Source organism: Arvicanthis niloticus, chromosome 15 (assembly GCF_011762505.2).
Source record: "Arvicanthis niloticus isolate mArvNil1 chromosome 15, mArvNil1.pat.X, whole genome shotgun sequence".
Lineage (NCBI taxonomy): Eukaryota > Metazoa > Chordata > Mammalia > Rodentia > Muridae > Arvicanthis > Arvicanthis niloticus.
The window spans coordinates 72,772,553-72,797,126 of record NC_047672.1 but is presented as its reverse complement, the minus strand read 5'-3'; the positions used below and the strand labels follow the sequence as shown (position 1 = coordinate 72,797,126).

The 24,574-nt window shown below is 37.0% G+C and overlaps 1 protein-coding gene across 1 annotated transcript in view; it reads right to left on the bottom strand.

Annotated features, from left to right (window-relative positions):
- The window catches only part of Orc5 (origin recognition complex subunit 5), a 54,903-nt gene extending 32,961 nt beyond the window's left edge, over positions 1-21,942 (bottom strand). Inside the window, exons 1-8 of the mRNA XM_034519733.2 lie at positions 21,728-21,942; positions 19,481-19,573; positions 15,860-16,060; positions 9,460-9,534; positions 7,993-8,104; positions 3,627-3,757; positions 1,368-1,416; positions 1,196-1,286 (exon numbers count right to left, since the gene is read on the bottom strand). Coding sequence (XP_034375624.1) covers positions 1,196-1,286; positions 1,368-1,416; positions 3,627-3,757; positions 7,993-8,104; positions 9,460-9,534; positions 15,860-16,060; positions 19,481-19,573; positions 21,728-21,799 — 824 coding nt within the window. The 5' untranslated portion in view covers positions 21,800-21,942. The remainder of the gene's footprint in view (positions 1-1,195; positions 1,287-1,367; positions 1,417-3,626; positions 3,758-7,992; positions 8,105-9,459; positions 9,535-15,859; positions 16,061-19,480; positions 19,574-21,727) is intronic.
- Between the last annotated feature and the right edge of the window lie 2,632 nt (positions 21,943-24,574).

The window sequence follows — 24,574 nt, the reverse complement described above, 5'->3', positions numbered from 1 at the left end:
TAATATATATGAATCTGTATTTTTCAAAAATTCACCACTGAGTGCTGAGAGTCAAAGTGTGTGCCACCATGCCTGGCCCACTTGTCATTTTTAAAAACGTTGATATCATATCATATATGATTGCTTATCAAGCAATATATATTAACACACTGTTCTACACTGTGTTTGCCTTTATTTTCATTCAGATAAAATTAAATTTGGTGTTTACTATCCATTTTTTGGGTAAAGTTTCCTGGTGTCTCTCAGAGGTGCCTTATAAAGTCTTCCCTGTTTAATTCTGTTTTCTACAGCTTTAATACTTGAGTGACAGGTTGAAAATACAAATATTTTGGCTTCACTTCTCTTTGAGTTTCTCAAAAATGCTGATCAATTTGCAAGTTTTATTAACTTTCTTTTGTAAGCAACTTTTTGCTTAGAACACTAAAGATGTTTTTCTTTTATTCTTAGTTTAAACAGTTTCCAAGTCTTTTTTGTTTCCCAAGTCTTAACAGTAGACTTAACAATGTTTCTTTCAAAGATGTTGAAAGTAATTATGTTGCTTTATGTAAAGAAAAAAATGCCTTAGCAGATGCGACTGAGTCAGATACTGAGACTGGAGTTTCTGTGGATTATTATTCAAGTAGTCCAGGAAGAACAGGTCCTAGAGAAGTGCTGACTTAGAGACATAGTGAAAAGCCACAATCTGATGACAACAGCTATGAGACGCTGCAAGAAGGTATGGTGAGGCCTGATTATAGACTTCTGGCACTCTGATCTGTAAAGCTGTGCTAACTTATTAGAGCACAGCAGACAAGCAGAATCTCTTGAGTCAATCATCCTGGATAATCTGGGCTGTGAACGCTTCTGGTGCAGAAAAGCTTCTTCTTTGATTTCCCAGATGTTTGCTTTACTCTGGCTTTATAACTAACTACCCATTGTTTCCTATCTCATTGAGTACCGATTATATATGCTGAATCTTCTCTTTCTATCATACTTATATAAAGAAGGAAAGGAAAACATGTGCACGTTGGTTTTATATGAAGTTTAAGTAGTTTAGAAATTTGAAGTATTCTGGAGTTTAGATTTTCGCTAAGGGAGCTTAATCAGTAAATTCTATACAAATTTTCAAAAACAAAACCCAACCACCTGCTGCCTGTAACATTTCTAGTCCTAGCACTCTGGATAAGTGATGTTTAATAAGCAAACACACAGTTACCTTGAGATCTCCCTGAGATAAACAGTCTGCATTGCCTTCTTCAAGTGAGGTTCAATATTTCTCCACAGTTTGCGAGTATCACGTTCACCTGCTACTCCCAGGAAATAATTTCAATAATTCAAATCTTGTATAATTTTTCTCACATGAAATATTAATAATTATAGTTAGTTACCTTCTCCTTTAACTACAGGTTCACAATATTTGGGGAAATTAAGTACTGCCTATGAATTTAAAAAGAGAGAAGACAAAAGGCAAGGAAAGGAAACAATTATAATAATTAGAAACATTATAATTAGAAACATTCTTTTCATATAATTTATTACAAATTATGCAATTTTATTTAAATTCAAGTTTAAGTAAAGTTCTTTTATAAGTATTGTTATAAGCTTAAGTATTGTTCTTTTATAAAACAAGAACAATATCAATGATGGAAGTGCAACTGCAAACGTGCTATTGGCTAAATCCTACCTAATATATTAGGCTCAAATAAAACAGCAAGGCATAATTTGTACTGTTAGTCATAATGATGTTTAATAAAAAGATCAAGGCCAGACAATGAACTGCTATTTTCCAGCATGTGAACACCATCATAAATTAAGCATCACCTAATTAAGGATGATTTAAAGTGTTCTCACTGGTCATTGCACATATGAATTCTTGGCATTATCCTAGGCATGCTAAATCAATTGGAACGTAATACCCAAGAATCTATTACATGTTTTAATAATGTCTCTAGAAATTCTACACATTAAGAAGTATGAGAAGGATTAACTAATCATGTCTACTTACTAATTTGCCATGTTACTATGCTACTGAAATGTAATTTTAGTAAATTGGTATAATGTGTCTTCATGTTTACACACATAGGCAAAATTTATTAACATTAATTTGATCTTAAGTATTTTATGATGAAATGATTTAGTAATAGAGCCTAGAGACAGACATAATGATATAGCTGTGCAAATTCAAATTCAGAAGACAATATTAAGTACTAAAATTAACTTCAGAGAGAAAGGAATAAAAGAGAGCTATTTGCCTCAGCCAACTTCTTGCCTTAATTTCAGTTTTCAGACGTAAGCACAGAACATAATTACTAAGGCAACACATCAACAAAGCCAGTTAATAGCCCAGCCACATTCTGTACTGCTCTCCAACTTCATGCCCATTTCTCCTACATTTCTTTCTCCAATATCAGCAAGTTTCTCTGACTTTGTATTAGGATTTCTGTCTTAGTTAACTTTCTATTAATGTGACAAAGCACCATAATCAAAGCAGAAAGCATTTTATAGAAGAAAGCATTTAACTTGGGGCTCATATTTGCAGAGGGTTAGTCCATGATCATATGGTGTGGAGCATGGCACTGGAGCAGCAGCTGAGAGCTTAGATACTTATTTGTAAGTAGGAGGCAGAGAGTGAGCTAACTCAAAATGATGTGGACTTTTTAAAACCTCAAAGCCCACCCCTAGTGACACACCTCTTCCAATAAGATGACACCTCCTAAGCCTTTCCCAGATAGTTCCACCAACTGAAGACTAAATATTCAAACATGTGAGCCTATGGAGGCCATTCTCATTCACACACAGATTCACTACAATGAAATAGAAATTCAAACTCCCTAGTACCTTAAGAAGTGTTGCTAGTTTCTAAGAAAAAGTAGTAAGGCTGCACTTTTAGAGTACTTTGGTGGAATCATTAAGTGGTGGTTACCGCACAGTTGGCAAATCTCAGCTACTTGGCAGCAAATTTGACCTTTTGTTTTGTGAAAAATTAGTTTTGTTAGTTTAATCCAAAAATGTTTTTCTCTACAGTCAGGATGTTAGGCCTGAGCCAGTCGGGGGTCAAGGAATGAACATTCAACATTCTTAGGCTTTAGCCTAAGACAGGCTGTAATTAGGTTCTGGACCTGCAACATTCTAAACCCTCCATAGCTTCTGAAACTTCAGTCAGCCAACTAGTACCTACTGACACAGGTTCCTTCTAGGGCTTTTCAGCCACAGAGATAAAGTCTTACATAGTAACTGAAAGTTTTTGTTTGATGAGACAGGGCCTCTCCATGCTAGACTGCATGGTCAGCAGGCCCTGGGATCATGGGTCTCCACCCCTCAGTGAGTCATCTCCCTCAGTCATCTCCTTCACTGAAGCTTTCTAAAAGGGAACCAGAGAGCCTTGCCTCCTTCCTTTCACAACTCCAAGACACATTTACAATAATGGAAGGTATAACCAACAATGCACACAATTTTCTTATCAGGTCTCAGCAGGTGCTAACCCACAGACAGCAATCCATTAGCCTCAAGATGCCTTTTCCAAATTTCTGACACATATTCTCAGCTTCTAGCTTGTCGCAAAATTTTCTAAAGGATATACACACACATATATTGTATGTGTATGTGATATGTGTATGTGTGCATGCACACACAAAATGTTCACTCACCAGGTGTCTGAGCTCTTTCAGATCTCGACAGACAGTGTAGAAAACTCCAAGGAGAATATTAATGTAGGCAGCATAAAAATCAGCTGAATACTCTGGAGGATGATCGTGGGACAGGATCTTTTGAAGGTTCCCTGTTTACAGGACACAAAACTAACTTAAATGATCAACATAGAACCACAATCATTATGCTCCAGAATTTTATAAATGTTTTTAAAAAACAATTACTTAGGTACAACAATAATTAAGAAAAATAAAGTGGTTGTCAGTTAGAAAAGAGAAATTATGTGACAGAATAATTTATATTTTTCTTCCTGGCACAAAACTTCATAAATGATGGGTTAAGCACCTCCCACTAAGTCCCTTTTAAACATACCTGAACTTACACTAATGAGGTGACTTGACTGGGTCTCTAGATAGCTTACAGGTGACAACAATTGCTAGGGGCCCTACTTTCTAGCCTTTAGGCTGAAGGCCAAGTTCATCCCCCCAGGCAATGACCTAGTTAACTGGACCTATATAGAAGGGGATCCATGAAACCCCCTAGATGATGGAGTTCAGACACAGTACAGAGTGGCTAATGGACCCACAGGCTGGGTAACACACCTCACCATGGCCACAGGGACAGCTTCTAGACTCGGGACCTCTTTGAACCTCAATTTTGCATTTTTCATACAACTGTTCATGTCTGTTTTTTTTCTTTCCAATCTTTGACAATCTGACAGTAGTAAGTACAGTAGTAACAAAGAAAAAAACAGCACTTTCTTGAGTTCTGTGAGCCCTAAAAGCAAACCAAGAAACCAGAAGAGAGGACCACAGGAACCCAGTGTACAGTCAGCTTTTGGAAGATCGGCAGAAGCAGTTCTGTGAGACAGAGCCTTTAACCTGTGATTTCTACACCAAGTCCTGGAAGATGGTTTCAATGGAATTGACAAACCATTGTCAAACTGGGTCAAACAATTGAAGGACAGATTGTTGGATGAATAAAAAACAAAACAAAGCCTACAGTATTTGTTATCAGAAAGTGTTCTCAGTAGAAATAATTCAGATATTATTTCAGCCATGAGGAACACTCGAAGAATCAAAATTCTCGGTGAATTGCTATAAAAACAACCAGTTGCTTGAGTATAGACGACACACAAAATAAGTGAGGTCTAAGTATCCAAATCATGTCTAATCTAATAGCCCAAGATTACTCAGAGTAATGAAAAAAATCACATCTAACCAACGCTGAACTACTGGATAGCACACAAAGAGAAAAACATTTTGATTGGCCTGAGTGTCCTATAATTTTGCTTTTAGGGCATAGACCACAGAAAGAAAAGCCACCCTAACACAGACAGAACTTTTCTGTGATGAACAACTAACTGTGGATGAATACACTCAATCATCAAACAAAAAGCAATAAAAGGCTGTGGTACCAGAAAAAGCTAAAATTAGCCCTGGAATAATAAAACAGGTGAGTCCTATCATCAACTCAGTTTGTGTTCCCTCCTTCCCTCCCTCCGTTCCTCCCCCACCCCAGGGTTTCTTTGTGTAGCCTTGGCTGTCTTAAAACTCTCTATACAGAGATTGAATTCAGAGGTTGGTCTGTGTCTGCCTCTGAAGTGTCGGGATTAAAGTTGTGCACCACCATACCTGGTTGAATTGGGTTTTCTAACCAGATGTGGTATAAAAAGAGCCTACAGGAGCTCAGTAGTCTCACTGAGCTGAGGATCAAAAAGATGGTGTCGAGTTAAGACAGTCTGGATTTTCAGGCAGTGTATCCAAGGACATTAAGAGCCATCCTAAAGCAATGGAAAAAAGGGAAGGGGCTGTAGAAACCTGCCAAATGGTCTTGAGTTCATAAACATTTATATATGAACAGAGTAAAACATCATAAGGCCAAATAAGAACAACTTTCGTGGATCAGAGGAAAGCGCAAAAAACAATTATTGAGAACTAAAGGTTGGACAATACCCAGCTCACATGGGTTTATTAATTCTTCATGTTACTTTTAGTCAGAATGCACAAACCATGAAGAACACGAGGCATCCACTGAGATTTCAAAGGTGCTAGGTCTTAGAAATTAGCCCTGAAATAAAAACTATTCTAGATCCTTTCTCCCAAAACATATCAAATGTAGCCTAAAAATGTTCAAATCACAATATATATAATTCAGTTTTTAAAAAAGGTAGATAGACGAAGCATAATACTTGGGGGTGGGGGCGGGAGGGTTAGCAGAAGGAAAACCACAATTAAAGAGTAACAGGCTAGGTTATTATTATAACTATGTCCATATGTTCAACAATAGAGAGAAAAAGCAAAAAGGGCTCTATGATGAAACAGTCTAAAGGAGGGCAAGATAAACTTCAGTGAAAAACATCAAAAAACAAACAAAAGATGAACTTAAAGAAAGGAAAATCAAAACTACGCCAAAAACAGTAAAGTTAAAAGGACTTTTAGTTTAAATAAACTGCAGCAGGGCAGGATCACATGACCTACAACAACTAATACAGCCCTGGGGAGAATGAAAGCTGTGAGTCGGGACAGGCATAAGGAAAAATAATGACTAAGTTTGCTTAGATCAGTGATTCTCAACGGTGGGTTGTGACCCCTTTGAGGGTTGAACAACCCTTCTACAGGGATAGCCTAAGCCCATCAGAAAACACAGAACACCTTACAATTCTAACAGTAGCAAAATTATAGTTATGAAGAAACAACAAAATAACTCTATGGTGGGGGTCACCACAACATGAGGAACTGTATTAAAGGTTTATAGCATTAGCAAGACTGAGAACCACTGGCTTAGATGAAACTACATTTATAGATCTAGAATAACAAAAACACATGAGACAGAATATATGATAAAAGCTATTTTCTTTCTTATATTTATATTTCATTAAAACCAAAAGAATATTACAGGCTCCCAGTAAGCAAAACGAAGGGGCTTATAATAAGGAAAAAAACAGAATATGGGTGGAACACATAGCTTGTGAGGTAGGAAATTATGTCACTGAAATCTTCAAATTGTTACAGAGCAGGACTTAACCTATGCTGATAGTAACTAAACCAAATCAAATGAAGCATATCATAATCTCTTATATTAAAGACCAGAAAACAAGACTTTCAAATTTGACCCTGGCTATAACTGGAAAGGAAGTATCCTTAAAACCAAAACCTTAAAAATGACACACCTAGCAAGTTAACATAGCAGGAGACCATTAACGACTAATCCCTTTGCTGCCAATAATTTGGTTTGCCAATTAATGCTTCATTTTTATAGAAAATTTATGATGTAGTGTTTATGCTAAGCTTAAACAGCCCCTAAAACACTTAAACAGATGTAACATGGCTTCATTTATTATACAGTTAACAGGTCTATTTTCCTACACTACAATACTACAAAGATTTCTAGATTTAATTCTGTCCTGTTTTACATCTTAAAAAGAAAAAAAAAAAACAAAAAAACCAGATTCTACAATACCATATCCTTGGATGTAAGCCTCTCTTTCCTATTTTTCCCCCATTTTTCTCTTGTGATTTCTATGGATGAAAAACTATTAAAAATAAGGTCTTCATGTATTTTGAGTTCCTCTAAATAAAAAGCAGTTAATTAGCTGAAGCAGGAGGTGCTACTTGGCTTCTGTTCTTGTGAAAATAGGCAAAAATGTGTTGCTCTCAGCAATGAATGTTTATAGCTCATCAGATGAGAGGGACAGTGTTAACAAGGCCGAGATCACAGGATGTGATTTCCTCACAGCCTGCTACACCACCTTATACCTCACAGTTACCATCTTTGAATTGGAGGTATCTTCTCTGTATAATGATAACTCAAATCTCAATAGTCTACAAGGCTATTAAACAATATAGAAGTGCTGTGTTTTTCCAGAGAGAAAAATTATTAGAACCTATAAAATTTAAGATTAAATATGCTCCCCCCACCCCAAATAGACAATAGAACTAGCATTTTTAGAGTAGTAGTTACAGCAATGACAAATAAGATGTATAGAATCAAGATATAGTCATCATGGAACTTAATCCAAGTATATGATAAAAATTTCTTCACAATTCTAATGTATGTTACCAGTCTAGTATGATTCTTATTTGTGTGGATATTATAATCACAATGTGTGAGAGTCTGTGTGTGTGTGTGTGTGTGTGTATGCTGTTGAAGATATACTATTAACAAACACATGAGACCTGCTCATTTAGTAATTATGAGAATAGTTCCCTTCACAGTTTTAAAATTCAGAAATAGAAGCATTTTATTCGAGACTGGCAACAAACAGTTGAGGATATTAAAGTATTTCAATCTAAACATGCTATAGCTTAACATTCTGAACAAAAATCTTAACAAGGATTATTTGTTCAAACAATTAAAACTTACCAATGCTGTAATCAGGGAAATATAAGACAAAAGGTTCAAAGCATCCAGTATTTGGACGAAATTTTTCCCAAATAATCTCACTGAGGAAGATAACAGTCACGTTTCTCTCAGTCTATAAATAAACAGAAAGAAAAATAACTTAGCATTTAACAATCCAAGGGCAGTAATTCCCTTTGGATTTATCTTCAACTAAATTCAGCAAAGCTTAATATACATAACAAATTATTTGCATATTAATAAACCACATTTAGAAAACCTAATCAGAGAGCTCAACCATTTGTAAATTTTCATATATAATTGCTTGAAATTTCCATAAAACTGTAGGTTAATCAACATTTCAGTTATTCATGAATACTAGGGCAGTCATACAGAACTTATTTTGTTGATATTAAGAAACACATCTGTTGGAAAAATTAAGACAAAATCTTTCTATGAGAATTTTTAAAAATCATAGGCTTTCAATCAATTGACAACAGAAAAAAAATTAGCACTTTCCATTATTAAAATAGCTACAGGAACTCAGAGAAAAGGAAACATGGAATTGGATCAAAGTAGATCTGCCATATTGTATAACTTCATATTAAGAAATATTGAAGTTTTCTGTTTGTTTTCAAATTAACAAGAAAAACTAATGGTCATTACACAGTAAATAACTATACAAATAACTATGACTAGTAGTATCATCCTCAAATCGCCAATGCTAAAAGAGGTATCTTTTGAAATACAGTTAAAAATTATACATTTATACTAAATTTACACTAAGTAATTTATACTAAATTATACATTTCATATACCAAAAGAGGAAATAAAGCTGAACGTGTCTTGCGAGAGATGGCCACAAATGCCTGTGCACATCAGCTAGACTTATCTGCACACTCTGTGTTCCTCACAAGACTCATCTCCTATATTCTTTTGGCATCCTCAAGGCTAACAGATGTGGTACCTGCTCCTGTCTACAAGTGTTCTTACAACCTGTATCTCATACAAATTCCCCTATGATAACTACTCTTTAATCTGATGCATATGCTTATTAAATCTCTCCTGCTATTTCTGCATTAGGTCATGACAATTACAGCTGCTTTAAAACTATTCGACAGTAACACACAGTAAATGGAGAGTTGCATGGTGACACCGTATGGCTAGTAGACAGAAATCCAGATGATCAGAATAAGCACAGCATGACTTTGGTAGATTTAAATCAAAAGATATTTAAGAATTATTGTAGAATCCAATGTATAGCCCTCTCTCATTAATGAGTGAACACTTAAAATTCTTTAACAGATAAAAATTACTTTATAACTGAAAATGAAAAGCTAAACTAATTTAGTAAGTCTATCAAGTCTTAAGTTAATATTACTATGGACACCTGAACTATAATCATGACAGAGAAACACTACAACATAACACACTGGGTGGGGAGCAGACCGGATCTATGCTGAGGGAAAGTCATTTCCATTCACTACTTACCAATTCCTGCAACCTAAGAAACCCAGGCAAAAGATTTGCTTCCATATCTCTTAGATAGTCAGCTTTATCCAGAACCTTTAAAGAGAGATGTCTATATGAAAATCACTTCATAATCTATTTTATAAAGTATAACGCACTATAAGATTTTTTTTTTTAATTTTTTATGCTTCAAAGGAAAGTTGTAACTTTTTAAAGTAAATTTGAATTTACTTCCAAAGGGCTATTATTTGTAACAAGATATTTTAAACTGATTCAGCTTTAAAAAAAGATCATTAATAGCATATTTTAATCTAAATACTCAAAGAGATAACATGTCATTGCTGTGTTTAAAAGGCTGTTCTCTAATTGTTCTACCCAACACATAGTATAAAGTACTGACTGCATTTTCCCACTTAAAAAACCCAACAAACAAACAAACAAACAAACAAAACCCCAAAATCCTGCAAGTTTCTATTAACCAAGAAAGACAGAAATATATTCTAAAATTCATTGCAGAAGTTTTCTTGATTACACTTTACAGCTATACATATAATGTAGTGTTTAAATTGCTGGATAACTCAAAGATTGAGTTTTGTTCAGTGTTATAATGCTTGTGTTGTAACTACAACAGACATTAGACATACACAGTAAACACTTATAAATGACATCACATTATATAACAGCAAAATGGTGATGAGTTTGGTCACATTAACAACTATTAATACTGACTAATGAGTTCATGGGCCTTTTAAAAAATACAACCAGCCACAGTATCATACACTTAAAAGTTTAATGATAATACTCAAATCTCTCCAAACATGTCCAGTCAACATTAGTATCATGGGTAATTAAAGATTCATGAGTGTATGAGTTCATATAGGAAAAAAAAATACTTGATTCCCCCAATTATCAATTTTTCTGAGTTTGTGCTTTTTTTTTTTTTTTTTTTTTTTATTATTACTATAGACCTAAAGGCTTAAAATTCATTTTTTTACAGTTCTTCAAAGTCAAAACCCTGAAGACCCCTCTCACTGAGCAACACAATGATAACTCCAGTGGCTCCTGCAGAGAATTCATTTCCTGCCCTTTCCACCTACTGGTAGCCTGGTCCAGATGGCTGTGGTACTGGAATGCTGTGTCATGTTACCTACAACATTCCAATCTTAAAGGCAAAGAAATATCCTCAAACTTTTGACTGATCTGCTACAGTGTTTGCAGTCTCGTCTTGTCCACCTGTATAGTGCACTTAAGTTTCCTTCTGATCCTCTTATGTTCTGACATTTGGGATTAGAGTCTGCCTTCCTCCCAGATAATCTGGGTAAATCTCCTCACCTTAAGATCCTTCACTTAATTTCATGTGTGAAGACCCTTTTTCCAAGTAAAGTACTATTTCAGGGTTCATAAGTTAGTACCCGATATCCTCTTGGGTCTATTACTTGCCTACAGTGTAGTGCAGTAAATTGCATTCACAAGGTAACCAACAAATTGGAGTTCCATGACTTTTTAAACTATTCATCTAATGTTTCCATTCATTAACTCACTAAAAGTTTCCAAGTTAACTCTTTGAGAACTTGGTCCATGTATACAGTGTATTTTCACCATGGGCCTCCCTCACTTCTCAAACTCCTCCTGGACTGCCAGCTGCACACATACTGCAAAACTTCATGTTTTGTTTTCCCTTGTTCCTTGTAAGTACCTGAGTACAGTTGGTGCTGCCTATGCTCCTGACTGTGAAGTCATTCACTGGAGCATGAATCGACCAGGGGTCACAGCCCTGAAGAAAGCTGACTCTTCCTTCCTTAGCAGTTATCAATTGCCATTTCCTCCTCACTTAGGGACAGGGACCTCATTAGCTCCTCCCTCATCCATGATGGAATGCTGACTGGGCTTAATCTTGTACTAATGACTAAAGCTGCTGTTAGTTCATGATTTCAACAGATGCTATATTCAGAAGACACTGCTTTGTCACTGGCTTTCCCAACCTCTGGCTCTTACAGTATCTCTACCCGAAATTCTACTGTTCTCTGAGCCGTGTATGGAGGCTTATGATACAGATGTCCTTTTTAGGGACACCTTCTCTAATGAGTTCTCAGCTATATTAATCGGTATAAAAGTAAGTACTTAGAAGGCAGTTTGATATTATGTCCATTTAGCAAAGAAACAATAATAGGTTCTCCTTTTGGGTCTATTATTATTATCTTCAGCCACAGGTTCTGACCAACTTAGAGTATAGCTTCCTCCTCAAAAATAGGCCTTAAATCTAATTGAGAAGGTTAGGCTGAGTCCATGACAGGCTTCAAACTGGCAGTTTAAGACACTAGGCCTAAGATCTAGGCAAGTCCAGGCAAGCACAGACAAGTCAGTTACTAGAAAAAAACAACCCAGTTCCCAACCTCCATACCTTGATAATGGTTCTAAAATCCTAGAATAAAGGAAGATAAAGCTCATCCACCCACAATTCCCCTAATGTACTTTAAATCCGGCCTACAAGCTCAACTGGTTTATCTTGGTAATGGGAGACCCCAACATGGGAGACATCTACAGAATAAAAGAATAAAACACTCTTTATGTTTACATACTATTTAAGTCCAGGGTATCATTCTTTGGCGAATCATAGACCTTTATATAATCAGATAGCGATGGGCTATTCCAAAGCATTTATAACACCTATACAACAGTGGGCAGTCTTGCCAGGCTCTGTGTTCCTGTAGCTCACTGGGCTTATAGTTGGGAAGACTGTTTGTGATTTCCCCAGACCCCACAGCCTGCAGAGCACCTGATCTGACACGAGCTAGGGACAGGGGAAGCTTCCAGTCAGTACCTGCTTGCTTTAACTCAGTTTTTAATCGTCAACTTGTTGATCCTCCTCAAATTGGCTCCCACATTTTCCAGTCATTGATAGCATCCTAGCTTTAAAACATGCCAAGATGCTCTGCATTATCTGGTGCATTTTCTGCAGACAACTAAAGTCCCCTTTTCTACAAAGGAGCCTGCCTATCTTAGTATCATAAACATTTACCTCTACTAACAGATCTTATTGTAAATTACGTAATCATTTAAATTAGGAATAAAATTAAGATTCAGGATATATAGTGTCCCTGAATAATTCAGATATTTTATATCCATTTTACTAACAGAGAGCTTGTAACAATATATGAAAATAATCATATTTAAAATATATAATTCCTAGTTAACTTAGACAAACTAAAACTACAACTCACTGCAATAAACACATAAATTTGTTTTCCTACTACACACTCTCATTAGGAAATTTCCCATCAATCTCCATTTAAATAATTCTAATCTATAACACTGACTAACTTAAAAAAATTGATCACTTTAATGAAAAAACACAAAGCAGAACCAACAAATTAAGAGTTCATTCTTTTAATCTGATTAACTGCTATAATTAATGATTTCATTATTCTAATTAATGAATCTTCTTTAAAAGACATTATCAGATAACTACAATTCAAAAGGAAAACTAAGATGTAAATATCTTTCTTAATGATTTACTGTAAGGTATTCTAGTAGATTCTCAATTTGTAAGCCATTTTAATAAACAGAAAAAAATCTTAGCCAACTTTCTGTATTATTTCCTAAGTACTGAAGTCTCCAAATCTATAGTTACCAAGCATTCTATAAATTTACTTTAAAAATGTTCTACACCATATGCCTGTACATATTTCTACCTTGATGTTTAGCCAAGTAACACATGCTTGTTGGGGACTTTCTCTGGTCTATGGGATCTGAAACAAGAACACTCTCCCATTCTTACCCTGGCTCTCCCTTCTCATTTCAGCAGCCCTGAAAGTTCTATTTGCTAAAGTCAGCCATATAGTCTGTGACCAATCCTCCTTTCTATCAGTTACATCTTTGAATCATCCTTCTCTAAGACAACTTCTATATACTTGGATATTTCAACTCCTATATTTTAAATGGCCCTCATTTGGTTCTTACATTATGAAACTATTTTTATAGTACTAAAATGCTCTTTGTCTTTTCCTGTCATTTTCAACATTTGCACTGTTGGTATAAAAGCAACAGAGAGTTAAACAAGAGTCATCTTAGTATACATCATAGAAATGGTAGTAATTATTAGTAGTCACTGCATTCTTTACTAGCATTTGCATTAAAAATTTAAAAACTGACTTGGAGCAAGAAAGATGGCTCAGAGGTTACGAGCACTTGGTGCTCTTCCAGATGACCTGGGTTGAATTCTCAGCACCACATGAAAGTTTGCAACCATCTATAACTTTGGTTCCAGGGGATACAATGCTCTCTTCCGACCACTGCAGGCTCAGAGCACACATGTGATACATAGACTTTCATGCTGGCAAGGTACCCATACATGTAAAATAAAGAAATTTTAGAATTAAAAAAATACTTCTCTTCTTACAAGACAAAAAAGACGTGTTTTGTCCTGGTTGCTAAGTCAAACTAAGAACATGAAATATTGTATTAAACAAAGAAACCCTGAAACATAAGGAAAAAAAACCACAGCTCACGTTAGAGTATGTTCTTATCACCTGGCTTTCTTATCACCTCACACATATCAGACAAGTTCTGAAGACGCCAGCAATGAAGAAAAACCAGTGGCTGCACACCAAAAGAGCCCCAACAAGAAAGTGCCTAAAAGAGCAGGAAAAGAAAAGGCCTGGCAAAGCTTCTAAAGACATCACACACTCTTTCTGGCCCTGAGGGTTGTGGGGAATCCCTGTGGAGTGTGCAATGTTTACTGTGTGCAGAAGGTTTTGAATTGAGAGCTAGGACAGGTAGGGCCATTGTCAGTTTTATCTGTTGAGGAATGTTGATGATGGCTTGTTATGTATTTTGATGGTTATTTTTGGGTGGGAGTCTTTTGAGATGCTGGACACCTATAAGGCTTCTATAGGAGCAGTTATCTCTTACTGTGGGGATGGAAGGCTGCACCCTTTTAAGTTTAAAGGCTTTAGTGGTTTACCACCTTTATCATGTAGGGAGAGTTACGATCTTTTCTCCAGTGGAAACCTTTGTGACACTGGGGACAGACTGTCTTAGAAGCATTAGGACCTTTTGTGAGAAGGGAGTTTTGTGGGCATTCCAATGTCCTGTCTCCACATTTAAAGCAGATTCCTTCTGTTTTTATTGCTGCTACTAAAGCCTGAGCCACAGATGTAATCTGGTGTATAGACTTAGCACATTGCTAACTTCTCAGTCTTCATGTCTGTTCCTTCTCTGAACACTGGAACATTTGTAGAGTGAAAAATTATAAAGACCATTTTATGAAATATATATAGGCTTTTTCTTTACCCTAAACCTGAGCAAAAGAATGCAAGTTCCAGAAGGCGGACCTGAATGTAAGATTTCAGGTTTTCACTGCCCCAGGACACATTCTGGGTGGAGGGCATTATCCCTGAATCAGAGAACACTTGCTGGATTAACATTCCTCAAGCCTCAGGGTAAGGAAGGCCCAAAGCAAGAAGACATTCCTAACTGCAGAGAAAGATGTAAGTCATCTGGGTGGTTGCAAGAATTCCACTGTTCTTGGTTACCCCCCCACCCTTTGAGGTTTTCCCAGTGTTACAGCCTGCTGATGTTCAAAATTTGTAAAACAACCAATCATGTGTAACCGCTGGAAAATTCCTTCCTTTCCCCACCCCATGCTATTAAAAAAAAAAAAAAAAAAAAAACAAACAAACAAAAAAAAAAACCCTCAGCTTGCTGGCCTTTTGTCAAAATTCTGTTCCTGCATGGACGAGCAGTTTTGACCTTGGCTAGCCAACTTTCTCCCTAATAAACCTCTGCTAATTGCATCCAGGTATGGTTTCTTGTGATTTTTGGGTAGTCGTGATTTCCTGAGACTTGAGGAAGGGTCTCCCGAGTTTGGGGGTCTTCACATTCACATAAACACATGCAATGCCACAGGACTCAGGTCCAAGACTCATCTGTATTATAGCTACCTGAACTGATAACTTAATCTATTCTCACGATTTTACCTACTGCCTATATGTTCACCACTCCAAAATAAAATCACCATGTTAAACCATTAAACCAATACCAACTTGTCTTCCCTGAAGCTGCCTTTGTTCGGTACCTGGTCCCAACAATGAGAAAAGTAACTAATAATCTAATTCATTCTCTTTGGTCTGTCTCAAATCTTACCACTCATGAAACTATACAGGATCACGAACATCAGCACTTTGCATGCCACGGTTACTACCACTTCTTATAGTCTACATGTGTCTTATGTGAATATGTGTTATATATAACTCTTCTGTTAGGCAAAGCTCCCTTTTAACAGCAGCTCTGACACATTTTTATATCACAAAAGCACCTTCCACAGAGCACTATCCAAAAATTAGACTCAAAATAAATATATGGAAGTGTATCTGTTGCAGTTTTCAAGTTACAGATGATATAATCATGTGAAATTACTTACAATATATACAGTCTGGTCCTTGAGCTGCTCAGCGCTGGTCACGTGCTTGAACAACCGGACAAAGTCATTAAGTGTTTCACATGTCATTTCTGTAGAACACCCTGCCTCTGATGAACTAAGATGACTCAGCTTATTTAAAATTTGTTCCAAAAGTAGCCTCGAAGTAAAACATTCAACACAATTCACAAAGGCATGTGGGAGCTGAAAACAAAAAGCAAAGCAGAGTAACCAAAACATATACAACAAAGTTTTGTTGGATAACCTCTAATTTCCTCTGTGAATCTATACTCTATGTACCCCATGCCCTAGAAACCTGATCATGGAAAGTACACCATCAGGCTCTGGTTAGAGAAGTTGCAGGAAGTAGCAGTTAGGGACAGAAGCAGAGCTGTTAGGTGTTGCAGTAAATCTCCAACCCAAATAAGACCGGTCAATGAAAACACAACTCAATAATTATTAATATATTCTGTAAGCCTAGATTGGGCAGATTCACTACATCACTACTCTATTCCCCAGCTATGAGACCCTTTTAACTTGAGGGTTTTCAGACCCTGTGTTTGTCCTCTACCTCCTGCTTCCCCTGTTGTCCTCCTTCATCATTTTCTCTCTCCTCCTCTCTCTCCCTCTGCTCTCTTCTCACTAACCTTTATTTCTCCACCTCCCCTTCAGCCCAATCACTGGCTCCAGCCTTTATTTTACAAATTAAGGTGGGCAGAAGGTCCACTAAAATTCACCAGTGTAAGGACTCACTCCTCCTCTGCAGCCCTTCCCAGGAAAGGGGAATTATCATCAAAATACAAGGCCGGGGCTATCCACACAATTAGGGAAGCAGCTCAGTATTTCAGTGTCTTCATTGTGCTGTAAAAGCCAGGGCTCCAGCTGAGTACAGCTTTTGAAAGGCAGCAAGTCTTGTGAGCTTTGGCTACAGTGTGTCTCTAAGATTCCTTGAGGTCTGGGGGGTGATAAAGGCTATGATAAATTACTGTCCCTTCTTGAGTCCTTTGGAATGTTCTCAGCCTTTGCAGGTAGTTCCTTCCTTAAACTCACTTCAGTGATTTGAATTTTTCATTTGTTTTCCTCTGGCAAGTAAACTTTTATTTTTCTCTCAAAACATTATTATAAAGAAACAAAACTGCTTTTGAATGTTAAAACCCCTAGTGAGAACTTAAGTTTACTTACTAGTATGTTAAGTATGTGGGTATCTATAACAGAAATGGAAGTGATCCATTCTTACACTGATTAAGTGACTGCAAAAATAATAAAGTATTAAAAACATAACACATCCCTTAAATATACAACTTCCTTACTGGATTTTCATGCTTTTATTCAACATTTATCTTCTGGATACTTCATAGACAAGTTTTCAAATGCAAGTTTCCAAATATACAAACCAAAGGCCTTGTACATTCAGATTCTAAAGTCAGATATGAAACTCCGGCACCTGTGTATTTAAAATGCCAGTTGTTCTTTGGGATCAAAGACTAATATTTAAACCTTAAAATGTGCCAAGTACTGTGCTTGCAGAAACAATATATAAAAAAATTACATCCAGGAAACACAACACATGGACACACATATTCACACACACAATCACAGCTAAGACTAAATATTGTGATACAATAAAGCTAAAAGTGTTAAAGCCACAAAATGGGTCCATTTTAACATAGTGTTCGAAGTCAGGAAGTACTTCCCAGAGAAGCAGAAAAAAGAAACATAAACATTTGTCAATCAAGAGGATACTAGAAGGACAGCAGGTAAGTAGAGGAAAGTCATCCAAGGAGTGGAAGCAACATAGGGCACAGTTTGAAACAGAGCAGGAGCTATACAGACCAACTCAGCAGGCCATTTTTTTTTTCAAGAATGTATTGCCATTTAATTTTTATTTGGTGCCGGGCTGTGGTGGCGCACGCCTTTAATCCCAGCACTTGGGAGGCAGAGGCAGGCGGATTTCTGAGTTTGAGGCCAGCCTGGTCTACAGAGTGAGTTCCAGGACAGCCCAGGCTATACAGAGAAACCCTGTCTCAAAAAACCAAAAAAAAAAAAAAAAAAAAAAAAATTATTTGGTAATTGATAACACCACAGGACTTGAAATGTTGTGATCAAAATATTAATAAATGGAATAAATGAATATCATTTTATTCTATGAAAGTTTTAATCTTGATTTGAATTGCATTTCCTATTTTAAAACTTTCTAAAACCTTAACACAGATTTTTTTTGTATTATTATTATTTTTATTGGATATTTTATTTACATTTCAGATGCCACCCCCTTTCCCCTTTCCCCATTTCCCCACCTAGAAAACCCCAAGTTTTATTTTAACAGAAAGGGTGATATGTATGAGGAGCTAAGGTGGGAGGAGTAAGGAGAGGAAGAGAAGAAGGAGAAGAGAAGCTAGGTGATAAGAGAGAGAAAGAGAGAGAAGGGGGGGGGATATGGAGACAGATGTTCACGTGTCTCCACCAGTCAAAGACAGTTGATTTATCTAGGTTGGATATTGGGTTACACTTCTGATTGAGCATTACCAAACTTATAAAGCCTTTGATTAACATTTTTAAAAAGTGTATAAAAGCAAAAAGGAAAAGGGGGCATGGGATAGGGGTTTTTCAGCAGGCCATCTTAAACATGCATCCTCGGAGCTAAAGCAAGACCAGAGTTAGCAACCTGAAACTGTGGCCTGTACATCTCTGTACACACTTGCTGCAGATCACAGCCATACCTGCTCAATAGATACTGCTTAGGACATAAACAGGTATATGATAATACTCATAAACAGCACCTAAGAAACTTTTATAACTGCTTATAATACTGAACTGTAATTCATTTTTCATGTGTTAACATTTACTATCATAGCAATCCCAAGGGTTACCTCTACTTGCCCTTGTTTGCAGATAGAGAAGGCGCTGGGTGGTGAATCCAGAAGAAGAACATGAGTCTACAAGACTCTACCTTGGGCAAATCATCTGAATATTGCTCTGAAGATGCTAAGGAATATTTGTATGAATGGGTTACAGAATGAAGAATATATTGTAATTAGGAGACATGTAGAAATCCTTGGAGAAAACAATGCTATGTAAAATGGAGGTAGCAATGAACAAGTGTAAATACAGGCGAAGTCATAACTTTACAATTGGATGTAGTTACTAGATTGCTTACTGCATGGAGAAGGATAAGAAAATAGTATTAAAACAACTCAGTCATTCAAATAGGAAATATGGAAAGAGGAGGAAAGTATGTACAGTTTTACATGTGTGAAAAATCAGAATTATCAGAATCAATATTACAAATAGAAAGTGAAAAAGATATATTTTGTTATGTTAAAAAAGCAAATTCTAGTATTTTTTAAAAGAAGCTATTACTTGTGTATCCAACTACCAGACAACAAAAGAGATAAAAATTTGCCCCAACTTGAAACTTTAATATCAAGGTTCAAGTTATTTAATAACAAATAGGTTTTTAAAAATTATACACATTGAAAGTATTCCAACAAAATCTGGGCAGAAATGCTTTATGTAGATGACACTCTAAAGAAATATAAACTGGAATAAACTGTCTGGATTCATTCTGTCTCTAGCAATTTAGGAATAAAGGTCCATTAACCTCAGGGCTAGGGTTATTCTTACCTCTAAAGTTTTCAACAATGTTTGTGTTACATAGGTCTTCCCACTGGCAGTGTGTCCATAAATAAAGATGGACGGAAAGCTGAAATGATGTCTCTAGGAAAGAAAAGACAAGGTTCTGTCTGTAAGAAACCAGAAATGAGTATTTACCAACTTGTACTAAAGTTTTATTGGTAGAGAACAACACTAAACCCAAGTTATTTCAGTGGTGCATGCATATAAATTCTTAATACTCTGAGCTGAAATTCAACTCGAAGTGTGTTCCTTTACAAAATTATCTTGTAAAATTATAAGCTACGGAACAGCACAGATACCAGTGTAAAACAGGGTAGACTGGTGGATTCAAAAATCTACTGGGGAGACATAACATTTAAAAAATAATTTCAGATATCATTTCATAAGCAAAAATGAAAGTCATGACAATCTTCAATAGTTTTTTGGTTTTTTTGTTTTTTGTTTTTTTTTTTTTGTTTTTTTCCCAAAGCTAGATGAAGTCTGCTGTTCTGGAATCCTATCACATTTTGTCTACATCTACTGTTTGGTGCCTAATATAGTATTCCCTGCCCATATTAGCTTCTATTGCTCTGATCAATAGTACGATCAAAAGCATCTTGCGGAGGAAAGGGTTTACTTCAGCTTACAGTTATAGTTCATCATGAAGGAAAGTTGGGACAGGAATTCAAGGCAAGAATCTAGAAGCAGAAACTGAAGCACATGCTATGGACGAAGGTGTCTTATTGACTTGTTCAGCTCTTCACTACCCTAACCACCTTCCCAGGGGTGGCACTGTCCCCAGTGGGCTGGACCCTCCGACATCAATCATTAATCAAGAAAATGTCCTACAGACTTGCCTACTGACTACCTGTTGGAGGCATTTTTTTCAGTTAGGGTCTCTCTTCCCAGATAACTTTAAGTGTGTCAAGTTGAGGATAAAACTAACCAGCACATTCCTCCTGTAAACAACTTTTACATTGTTACCTAGAGTTGAAATGAACTCTTACACAACTCTTCACTTTACTTTTCCCCAACATCTGCCACAAGACAGAATCTGGCACAGTGCCATACACACTTGCTCAACTTATGAATTAATCTTCTAAGATCATAGCTAGTTTCTTTTTCTTCTGTAGTTGCTATAGTATACTTTCCACATGCAAACTTCCTTGAAGAAAAAAAATATTATTTTTGTTAAACGTAGTTTGAAGAGCAAAGGTAAAACCTTTTCTGAGATCCACTGCTAAATCAGCACTACCTATCTTATTTTGCTAATAAAGTACTCCTCAAAAAGGGGAGCACTTTTGATTAGAGTAATCTGGGTTTACCAATTCCAATGAAGGAATGTACAGAGCATAAACAAGTATATATTTCAATAATATAGGTAACTATAATTGAAAGCATTATAACTGGAAAGTACAAATGCAGCTGACCTCTAGAATTATTAACATGACTCCTTTTAGATGGAGGGAAGTACTTTCCCATGAATATTTCACTTGCCACCTCAGACTCACATCCAAAACTCTGCTACATTACAGTACATTTTTAAGGGCAAACTAAATGGCTATTTGTATTTACTCATTTTCCAGACAAGATCCAAGTGCAATTAATTCTAATTAATGAGTACAACGCAAGGCAAATGAGAAAAACGAATGCTACCCCTGCCTATGAAAAGGAATCCCTAGCTGTGTTCGCTTCAGAGGATAACCTCTCCCCTCTCAATCATCTCATCTGGTAGGCAGGAAGAGAACCCCAAGGGAGACCTCTCCTGGCTTTTATAATTCTGGAAAAGCTGCAGGATTTTAAAGGCTAAAACCCAGCGTTACCCTAATCGGCATTGAAGCCAATCTCCTCTCTGTATCTGACTCAAACTCTACCTCACTCCAAAGGGCGAACTTGCGTTTAATAAACACTCTGCAAACAGACTTCCTGGTTATGCAAACAGACTTCCGGGTTAAACCCCGTTCAGCAGCAACTTGCAGTAGCTATTTGGGGCTTACAAAATCTCCAAAGTGGGGTCTAAGTAAAAGGATCACTCCCTAGCCAACGTCCTGTAGAGCAGGCCAGCTCTTCCTCTGCACTCTCCTTTGAAATGGACTGTGACGTTTCTTTGGGTAAGTGAGGGACAGTCCTACAGCACCTCCATCTTAACATAAGGGATAGACTACCGCCTCGCAATTCACACAGCATTCCTCCCAAAATGAACAGATCAAGGACCCGTTCGCCTCTGGAATTTGGGAAGCAATCTGACTACAATACCTCTCCAAACAGGGACTTCAAAGTGGACACTTGGGCCTCTCGACAGAGGACCATGCTCTCCAACTGAGACATTTTGGCGGGCACCACCTGATCCTGAAGAACAGTTGGCCGCGGGTCAGCCAAGGACCGCTCACTCGGCGTATTTCACGTAACACAACTGCGAGCTTTCCTGCCGAAGCCCGAGCTGAGGGAGGAGCGGGCGCGGTCGAGTGACGTCACTGGCCCCGCGACAATGTGGGCCGCTCTAGTCTCCCGCCGGCGGTTCTCAGTGGTCGGCTCGGTTCCCGCTCTAGCCTGTGCTTTCCAGCCAAAAACCCGCAGGACCAGCTGAAGGGCAGGGAGGTGTCCTGAGGGCATCTCACCACCCACCTTCGGTGGCTTCAGTTCCCTCTAGAAAGCCGCACACATAAAAGTACCGAGAGATAGGCGTGTTCTAAAAAAAAAAAAAAAAGAGGCTTTCCTCTGGCGAGAAAGTGGGCAATGAGAACTCTGTGGAACTGAATAAGTAGAATAATTTTTTGTTTTTCTTTGCAAGCTTGAAACTAAAAGTGGAAGTATTCGAGTGTTAGTGAGGGTAATTGGAATAAAAATAACTATTCTTGCACGTGTATTTACACGGCACTTGGAAGCAAGATGTTAGCAAAGCCTTGAAATTAAAGAATAAGAAAATTCGTGCTTAAAGAGAAGACTATTACACCAAGCTATTGTAAAGGATGTTGTTAGGTCCTGAAAAAAAATTGGTCTGGAGATATTGACTCAACTATTTCTGAATTTTGAGATATTAGAAGAATCTTTGAACCATGTTTTTTAAATTTCCTTATATAGAAAATAAGGACAATACAAATAAGTAGAGTATGGCTAAGAATAAAAGATAACGTACATAGTGTCTGCTACACATAGATTTCATAACCAGTGTAAAAAGACAAGAAAAAAAAACACACCCATATTAAAGAGGCCCACTATGTATTATTGAACAATACAACTGCCTGTGGAGCAAATCTAATTGCTACACACACAACACACACACACACACACACACACACACACACTTTGTTTTCCAAAGTGGTTGTACAAGTTTTCATTCCTACAAGCAATGGAGGAGTGTTCCCCTTCCTCCACGGCCTCTGCCATATGTAGAGTTAGTGAAGATCTTTTCCCAAACTGTAGGCTGCTGTTTTGTCCTATTGACAGTGTCCTTTGCCTTACAAAAGCTTTTCAGTTTCATGAGGTCCCATTTATCAATATTTGATCTTAGAGCCAAAGTTTTGACCTTAGAACACATTGGTGCTCTGTTCAGGAAATTTTCCCTATGCCAATGTGTTCATGGCTCCTTCTCACTTTCTCTTCTATTAGACTCAATATATCTGGTTTTATGTTGAAGACCTTGATCCACTTGGACTTGAGCTTTGTGCAAGGTGATAAATATGGATCTATTTTCATTCTACATACCAACTGCCAGTCAGACCAGCACCATTTATTGAAGGTGCTTTCTTTTTTTCACTGTATGGTTTTGGCTTCTTTGTCAAAGATCAAGTGTTCATAGTTATGTGAGTTTGTTTTGGGCTCTTTGAATCAATTTCTTTGATCAGTGTGTCTGTTTTTGTATCAGTATCATACAGTTTTTTTTTAACCACTATTGCTTGAGGTCAGGGATGGTGATTTCTCCCGAAGTTCTTTTATTGTCCAGGATTGTTTTGGCTATCCTTTGTTTTTTATTTTATGAAGTTGAGAATTGCCTGTTCAAAGTCTATAAAAAATGTGTTGGAAGTTTGACTCTGTAGATTGCTTTTGGTAAGATAGTCGTTTTCACTATGTTAATCCTGCTTATCCTTGAGCATGGGAGATCTTTCCATCTACTGATATCTTTTTCATTTTTTTTCTTCAGGGTATTGAAGTTCTTGTCATATAGATCTTTCATTTGCTTGGGTGGAGTTACACCAAGCTATTGTAAAGGGTGTTGTGTCCCTAATTCCCTTTTCAGACAGTTTATCATTTGTATAAAGGAGGTCTACTGATTTCTTTGAGTTAATTTTTTATCCAGCCACTTTGCTGAAGTTGTTGATCAGCTGTAGGAGTTCTTTGGTAGAATTTTGAGGGTTGCTTATGTATACAAACGTATTGAAAGGCCAAATATATTCCATCTTGGGACCAGACTCAATCTTAAAAGAAAAAAAGCCTAAGAACCCAAGCTGCACCCAAATATCGGAAGGACTCCATGGCTTGCCCTTGGCCCATATCCCAGAGTTCCCCCCCTAACTACTTCCTAGCAACAGTCAATCAACTATTAGTAGTTGTTTCAGATGTACTTTCAGACTGTTTTTGATTGTTCATGGTCTTGCTTTAGAACACCCACATGTCAACTTATAATAGTCATTCAATTAGATGCTTACCAGGATGGAAACTCCCTTACTTCCTCCCATTTCCTATAAAATTTTGTCCTGATGAGAGTTTGAATTTTTTTCACCAAACCATCCTGCTGTATCAGGGTTAGTGGTGAATAAGCCCAAGTTCCAGCTTGTAAATAAAGACTAGTGAGATTCCAGTCACTATTGGATATCAAAAGGTTTGTAGCTATGTTAGTGTTTGCTTTCCTCTTTTGGTAACATGTAGAATGTCTATAGGCATCTGCTTGACTTTTCCATGTTCAATGAGTTATATAGGTGTTGCCTTCAGTAATAGGGTCAGTAGTGACTTGAATAAGTTTGGACCCCATAGACTCATGCTCGGCCCATAGGGAATGAGACTATTAAGAGGTGTATCCTTGTTGAAATATGTTTTATCTTACCAGAAGAAGTATGTCACTGTAGTGGTTGGCTTTGAAGTCTTAGTTAAGATTTCATTGCTGTG